Source organism: Brassica napus, unplaced genomic scaffold (assembly GCF_020379485.1).
Source record: "Brassica napus cultivar Da-Ae unplaced genomic scaffold, Da-Ae ScsIHWf_1110;HRSCAF=1577, whole genome shotgun sequence".
In the NCBI taxonomy this organism is placed as follows: Eukaryota; Viridiplantae; Streptophyta; class Magnoliopsida; order Brassicales; family Brassicaceae; genus Brassica; species Brassica napus.
This window is the reverse complement of record NW_026014535.1, coordinates 54,259-63,078: the sequence shown is the minus strand read 5'-3', so window position 1 is coordinate 63,078 and position 8,820 is coordinate 54,259. Positions and strand designations below refer to the sequence as shown.

Genomic DNA, 8,820 nt, shown 5'->3' with positions numbered 1-8,820 from the left:
ATGTGTATGAAAAAGATAGAAATAAGCCGGCATTCGGTGGAGTATACCGGAAAAATACAAGTCGGCGAGAAGGAGTTAAGAAAGTGTAAAACCCTAATTTCTAGCCGGCACTCTCTATGTGTCCTAGTCTGGATCCTCCCTCTGGTCTTCCTTGTCCTCCTTTTATACATATACCTCTTCATCTCTTTTCCCTAAGTCGGCTTAATCTAATGTGTTGGGTCAAGCTTAACGGGCTGAGCAACAGGGCTGAGTCTTCGGGCTATCAGACCAAGCTCATGGCGCCGAGTTAAGTCGAGGTTATCAGGCCGAGCTCGTGTGTCGAGCTCATGATGCCAAGCAGCATTGAGTTGAACAGACTTTGTAAACCGAGTTTTCATTCGATGAGCCTTGTTGAAGGAATGTAGGATGCAATTCATCTCAACAAATATTCATAACTATACGCAACTGTGAACATTGATTTATGAGCTATATGCTTTTCTGAAAACAGTAGTCATACGTAAACAATATTCTATGATATAACAATGTTACTAAAGAACAGTCCTAATATTACATGCAAACAATGAATAAATTTTGATGAATGAAACAATGATTCAAAATGGAAAAATCACGAGATTAAACTCTAGCTTATTAACGTTAACCTGATCTCATCAAAATGATCAAACGATTATCTTGAAATGAGGATAAATGTATATCATCAACTAAAGCTTAACTCAAATGATTATAAACTTGTAAACTCGTGTTGATAATGTATTATAAGTAAAGAAGAGACGAGAATGAATTGGTGTGTATTATTCCATGAATATAATGAATTATTTATATAGTAAGAGTACAATAATTTTGAGACAAAGTCTAATTTGAAAAATAAGTAAAATTTGGGAAACAAATATATTAAAGACTTTCCATAATGGACATCACCACAATATTCATAAACATTAACACCACAATATTTGTAACATTAACGAATTTATTCGAAAATAAAAGACTTCATAATTATATATTGGAGAACTGCAGGGGCTAAACATCCAATAACATGCTTCACACCTCCATGTTATGAGATCTTTTCTCCTGTACTGCTGATTTGATGATCTTAAGCGCTTCTACAATTTCATCACATAACTGATGAGGATCTGGAATTGTCGTTGTATCCACAGCTAGATTGATGATAATCTTGTTTACGTAGCTTATAAAATGGATATTGAGAGCCTTGTTGAACATCAAGTAACACCCACAAACGACAATAAATTAATTAATCTTATAAAAACTGAAAATTGTTTCTGAAAAATAAACTTATATTCTTGAGAAGACATGATAAGTTGATAACTATATTCTTCAGAAAAATACACTCACCTGTGATCCAACTAATGCACTTCCTGCGACATAAGAGATTGGATGGCCAAATAAACTTATTTCTTCGTCGGGACCTTTCACATTTGAAAATGCTAATGATGTGTTACCAAATATCCTCTTTCCAAAAGCTTCTACTGCCTATTATTTTATCACAATCAAAATTAGTAATAATGTAATATGCACAATAATTAATATTTTGGATTGAATAGATCATATATACGTTTGGTATCTCACCTTTCCCCCAAAAAAATTCAAGGTGAATTTAATGATTCCATAAAAAAGGAATGCTTCTAGTGATATTTTCTTCCTATCCATAGTAGCTTTGGCTCGTCGTACGTACTCCAAAGGATCCTTCTCTGATTTTATCCATAATGGAAATATAATAGTTCCTATGAAGTTTCCCCACCTACACTTTGATCCCTTCGTCATCATATTAGCCAAATCCTACATTTTCACATTTTATTAAAAATTTACACTCTAGTTAATTAGTTAAAAAAAATACAATTTCGTTTGATTGTATAATTATATATATTGATTATCACCTCTATATTCGTTGCTGGTCTGAGGTTTATAGCTACAGCTCCACGAAAACGGATTTTTTCCAAGATTTTTTTCTTCTGGGACATTGTATATCCATCTGTCAATGATTATCAGATTTTAGAACTGTTGTAGAAAAATGTATTAACAAGACTCTCTTATCTAGTAGAAAACCTAACATTATGAAAAATATAAAGTATATGAGTTTCTGTTGATATTTGAAACTGGGATTAAAATCTCCTAGTATACGTTTACACTAGGTAACTCTTATGTTCTCATTCACGGATATATATATATATATATATTATTACAAATGATTAATATTTTGTTTTCAGTTTTATTAGTGTTTAAGTGTTTTATAATGTAATTTATATGTATAAAAATAAATACAATATTTCAAATATATATGTGACTTTCCTTGTAAAAAACTCTTATCGGTTCAGTTATTCTTTTGTTAATATTGGATTGCATTTATTCCTTAGAGTTAGACCAGACTTGTTTCATTGTTCCAAATGAGCTGAAATTATATTAACTGTTTTTCTTGCATTTAGTTTAGTTCAGTGTCTTGGATTTATAATATATTTTGGTTAGATCATGTATAATTTGATATACGTTAATTTGGAAAAAAAATAGGAAAATATTGTCGATCTGAAATTGCATAAGTGAATATAACCAAAAATATTTTAAATTTCATGAATGCATATAAATATTTACAAAACCTAAATCTTAATAGCTTTTAATCACGTATTCATTAGTTTTGAGTCGTTTGTAATTCATATACATAAAAATTAAATAGAATTACTCTAAATAAAAATATGTTAATGTCTTAATTAGGCCTCTATTTTTAGTATAAGAATTTGGATCCATTCAGCTACTCATTATTTGAGATATTGAGCTGTATATATTCATCTAAATGAAACACCACTATTTTTGTTCTAGTTTAACTACAAACAGATTATTTTTCTTGTATATATTTTGGTTCTCATTTTATATTTTAAAATATATACTCTGTGCATCTATTTTCCAAAGATGCGTATTTATGTGTGTTTACACATATTAAATTTTGATAAGAAAATAATATTTTCCGACATAGAGGCAGTATGTTTTAACTTTTCTACAATTTCATAATATGCTAATGCTATTTAGAATAATTTTATCAACCAAATTTATATATATGGTAATAATATTATTTTTTGTTTAAAAATAAATATCTAAACTATTCTGTAAAATTTGGTTTATATATACAACTATATGTATTTAAAAATAGATATTTTCGTTTTCTTATTTATGTTGCATTATGCAAATATGAAGAAAAATAAAATTTAAATTCTTATACGGAAAATTTATATATTTTATAGATATTTTGTTTTTATTATTTATGTGATTTTAATAAAAGTTTAAAAGGAAATTAAAATTAACAAAAACGTAACTAAAATTAATTAAGAAAAAGAAAGAAAATATATTCTTTAATAATGGTAATTATTATGTTAGAAAATATAATTATTAAGGATAAATTTGTAATTGATCTATGTTATAATTAAGGTAAGAGAGACACAAATAAAACTGATTTTTTAAATAATATTATAAAGATAACATATTAAGTGGGTTAAGAAAACTTAATAAAATTTATTTAATATTTTTATTAGATCATATTTATTTTATGTATTATATTAAATATCATTAACAAATAAATATAAATTAACAAATTATTACTATTATTATTGAAAATTATTATCTTTTTTATAAGAAGAGTATATCTCAAAATAAAAATATCTTAAAATTTTATAGTACAAATCATATTCAGTAGGCAATTATTTTGAACTTTTTATGTTTTGTTTGTTACATCTTTATCCATATTCAATCATATACTATTGCAAAACTTGGTATCAAGTAAATGGTAGGTTTGATAACAATATTATGGTAAGAGAACTTTGAATTTACCATATTTTGTAGTCAAATATCTTGAAAGACCTGCTTGGGTCATTCCAAGAAGAACATCATTCACCTTCTGCATGATAATATTCACGTAATGAAGTTGTTAGTGTAAGAAGACGATATCAACTATTAATATAAATCAATACAACAATAAATATATACCATGTTCATTGTGTTCTTCACTAATTTGACATCATCAAAACTTATTATCCGATGGATAACCTTCCAAGATTGAATTCCATCATCGGGGTTTCCCATTAGAGGATTTTTGGTATCCCGCAAGAAACATGTTGTAAGCATTAACTTGAAAAACTCAACAAGAGTGGTGAAGGTGACTCTTATCATAAACCAAAGTCCAGCAATCAACCACCATGCCGAAATCATGGATTTAACAGGTTTTTTTGTGGCCGAGGTATTAGAAATTAGTGCGCTAGGGTCTGATGTTTTTCTTGAACAAGCAAGCAAAAGAGACATAAGAGACATTCCATCACCAACTGAATGATGTATTTTTGCTAGAAGCACAGATTCTGCATTTGATGTCTTTATGTTGAGTAAATGGAGTTCCCAAAGGGGTTTAGACATGTCCATTGGAATATTAGCAATTCTTGAAGTATAGTCTTCTAGGAACTGATCAGGATTTTCGATATTGGGGTAATCAAGATCCGGAACAGTTACATGATCTTCTATTCGGATGCTTACAGGAATCCAGACCGGTTCTCCATTTTTCTTATAGTTAATAACCTGAAAATTTTAATTTATGAAAACAGATCAAATTAAGTAACTTGTAATTAAGTAATTTATGAAAATTTTAATTTAAACTGTTTACGAACAAATTAAAATTTTATGTTTACACATATTGAGTGAACCAAAGGAATTATATAGATCATCATGATTTAGAAGAATATATACCTAGACATTAACAATGGAATTCAAGCAAAGTGAATTTAAGAATACATAAACAGTTCACATTTGTGACTATAGTATCAAAGACCTTAATATAGTTTTTTTTTGCGTTGATCTAAGATATTTTTTTCAAAAACATAAGGTGTATGTTTTTTTCATTTATGTTTGTATAATATCTTTTCATCTTTTGTATGGATTTGAATATGTAATACTTATTTCCAAAAGAAGAATATATATAGTGATGATTTTGTTGGATTATAAAAAAAAATACTATCAATGTTTATATTATTTTTGGGTTTTTCTGAAGAGTGTATTTTGTTATTGAAAAATAGATATACTTATTTTTGTATTTACACCGTTTATATAATCATGAAGTAAATAGTACTTAAGAAAATAAAACAGAATCCAAAGTAGAAACTAAAAATAATAGAAATAATTAATCAGTTTCTACCTAACCAAATTAAGTGGATCATATAAAATTCCTATCGTTTATTGAAGACTTTTAGTTATTATACATAATAATAATATACTTCTTACACATTCCCAGTTCGTGTGTGCACATATGCATGCGTGAATGTAATTTGTTTTACCATTTTGCTAGAAAATCTGGGAGCATTGATCAGTGTGGTCTTGAAGCCTTCAACAAAGGCCGATGGGTTGCATTTAGTTTTAAACCCAAAAGTTATCACAATGAACAAATTTGGCGAACTTAGCATCTGTGACATTGGGCTAAGCGGCTCCATGGACGTTGTCTCGAGGTCGTCTCTCTCCAGAAATTTTTTCTTTTCCATAGTTAGTTTGATGATTCGACAACCTTTGCATTAGATACGATCCATTTATACCAATGTTTCTTTGTCCTATTTAATGAAGGTTGGTATTAGATCAGGGTTTTGTGGTTGTTATTCTTGTGACCTTTTATGTAGCTAAGAATGACTTCTTTCATTTCTCACAAAAATGATTTTATTTTTATTTTATCTTAGAGGAAGGAAATTATATGATTTTTTATGTTTCAAATAAAATCTGAAAACTATTATTTTACATATTTTGTACAAATTAATATGAATAATTTATTATATATAGCTTATATATTAAAACAGAAGTCACAACCTTGATTCATGTGTGTTTTTTTTTTTAAATGGACTTATTCCTAGAAAGTCATCTTACATGTAATCTCTAATTTTATCATTTAAATTTTGGGTCTACCATAAATTTTTATTGGGCTATCAATAATTAGATTTAAACAATAAATGATCTATTGATTTATAGATAATATAAATTAAATATATATAATTTAATATTTTAATACCATACCTCCATATGTTAATTATTTAAATATTTATCGATGTTAACTTTTAAAATTATAAATATTTTTTTAAACAAAAAAATAAAATTATTTAACAATGATTAATCTTTACTACCTTAAACCAATGAAAACAAATTTTAAATTATATAGTTTATTTTAAAAATTAAACAAAAACTAAATGTTTAATTATTTACTCGACAATATAAATCTATAAAACGAAAAGTTTAATTTTTAAAAAACTTTCTAAATTTGTGAAATGTTACAGTATCTTTGGATATGACAATAAAATAGTATTTTACTAATCGTTATATATATAGTTACGATTTTAATAATGAAATAATAATCCAAAAATATATATATAGAAGAAGATACAAATACATGTGAAAGTTTGAAACAACCAATTCAATGAAGAAAATACCGTAAACTTATTATGTTTTAAAATTGATAGACACATATATTATAATATATACCAATTTAGAACTGAAACAATCAAGTGTTTTATTAAAGTGTATATATATATATATATATGTTCAAATATTTTGTTGATAAGTATAAAATGAGAAAGTATTACTTAAATTTGATTTAGGTATTTCAGTTTTCTAGAAATATTTTTGTCCTATTATTTCTTCTTATCTTTTTTATTAAAAAGAGAAGTAAAATTTGTATCTATCATAAAAAGTTGTAATACGTCAATATCATCAATTACATTCATTTGATTATTTACATTAATCTATTAAATATATAACATTTCTCAAAATTAATAATTATAAAGATATTAATAATAAATCATTTTTAAATGTAAATATAAATTTTACTTTTAGTTATAACAAAATCTGTTTGAGAAAAATATCTAAATAAATCTTACGAAAAAATTAAATATTTTTTCAAATTAATTCATTTATTAATGTAGTAACTAGTATTATATATTATTATAATTACTTACAAATAAAAGTTTATTATACAAAATATATGATATTTTTATATAAACTTTAATTGTAGTCTATTGTATTAAAATAAAATAAATATATGAATGAAATATGAAAATATGTTAAATTGATAAATTAAAATATTTTTAAAACTTAATTCATTTAAATATGAATCACTGTTTAAATAATTAAAATTCGTAAGTTATATATTATTTTTATACAAAAAATTGTTAACAAATGTCAAAATTTTATATCTACCAATATATTGTATATTTATTTATTTTAAAAATCACAACAATATACCATCTAAAATTGATTATATACAAATATAATAGTATGTAACTAACCTTTAGTTAAAGTTTTATTTATAAAATATGCTATTTGAAAAATTTGAAATATAAATAATTCATAAAAGATACTAATAATAAATCAACTTTAACTATAAATTTTGTTTTATTTTGAGTTATAACAAAATATGCTGAGAAAATATAATGCATTAGTTTGTGACAAAAAAAATCAAAAGCGATATAACTTTCTAAATTCAAAAGTAGTTGTTTAATTTTCCAATTGAAATGATAATATTCCAAAATTTTCAAAAGATAAAATCATAGATGCTAAAGTATAATTTTTTGAAATGCAACAAAAGAAAAAAATATTCTGAATACATCAAAGTGGTATAATATTTTGAAAATTTGATTCAATAACATGAGAAAAAATATTTTTGAATACATCAAAGTGGTATACATTTTTGTTATTGATATATGCGATATGTATAAAATCATTATACATTATACATATAGCATATATCATTATACATTTAGATTATATATATAGCATATATCATTATACATTATAGAAATTTTTAGAGATTGTTACTTATTATTTTATTTTGAAGAATACGGTGTTACAGAATCATGTAAATTTTGTGTGTTTTATATTTTAGATTCTAAAACAATTTGTAGATTCAACATAATGTGATTGTTCAATATATTATTTAAGAATACCAAAATTTATTTTTGGAGTTTTTATCTGTTTTGATGCCATCTGAACGTTTTTTAATATGCATGTTTTTCAGATCTGAGTCAGACTTTGGAAGACTTACTGGAAGTCTTCCGAAGTTTTCTAAAGTCTTCCTAAGTTTTCTGAAATCTAATGAAGCTTTCTGAAATCTTACAAAGTCTTCCGAAGGTAAAGTGAAGTCTTCCCCGATAAGTCTTCTATAAAAAGTTAAATTTCTGACAAATTTCGGTCAATTGCAAAACTAACATGTTTATCCGAGTCTCGAGAAGTCTTCTTTAGGATTGTTCCGGTTTTTTTTCTTAACAAAGAAAAGTTAGAAGACTTCTAAAGAAGTCTACTTGATGGAGAACACATCTAGCAAAGTCTTCTGAATGTCTTCCCGAAGTTTTCTAAAATTCTTCGCAAACAGATTTGAAAAAAAAACGATTTCATACTTTGAAGATGTTAGATGACTTGCTTAGCTTTTCTAAACACCCAGAACTTCACTACAAAATCTACCAAGTCGTTAATGACCAAGAATCATGAGCTTCAATATTTCTACAAACTTTACAAAGCTTGGAAACAAAATCTTGGCTTTTTGGATGAATTTAAAGAGAAAGTGAAAGAAATATGATTTGTATGCATAATTAATTTGATATGAAGAGTAAAAACAAAACTTTGGTACATTAAGAGCTTCAAATTGGTTGTTTATGTTAGTTGGTGTATTGATGGTAGTTGCAATATTGTAAATACTTTGTGAAAATTAGGATGATAAGGTAAAAGACTCATTTTTGAAAAGAAAATAATAATGACATATTTGTGAATAACTCAAGTTTCTAAGGTGGATAGTCAAATTTTTTTTTTTTTTAA

At 25.6% G+C, this 8,820-nt stretch overlaps 1 protein-coding gene across 1 annotated transcript; it reads right to left on the bottom strand.

Annotated features, from left to right (window-relative positions):
• Positions 1-862: 862 nt before the first annotated feature.
• Positions 863-5,567, bottom strand: LOC125595988 (wax ester synthase/diacylglycerol acyltransferase 1-like). Its single transcript, XM_048771352.1, has 7 exons — positions 5,313-5,567; positions 3,982-4,560; positions 3,826-3,892; positions 1,890-1,984; positions 1,582-1,791; positions 1,348-1,485; positions 863-1,203 (listed from the first exon to the last, which is right to left on the bottom strand). The coding sequence occupies exons 1-7, from the start codon at positions 5,511-5,513 to the stop codon at positions 1,036-1,038; spliced, it is 1,458 nt and encodes a 485-aa protein (XP_048627309.1). The 5' UTR covers positions 5,514-5,567; the 3' UTR covers positions 863-1,035.
• Between the last annotated feature and the right edge of the window lie 3,253 nt (positions 5,568-8,820).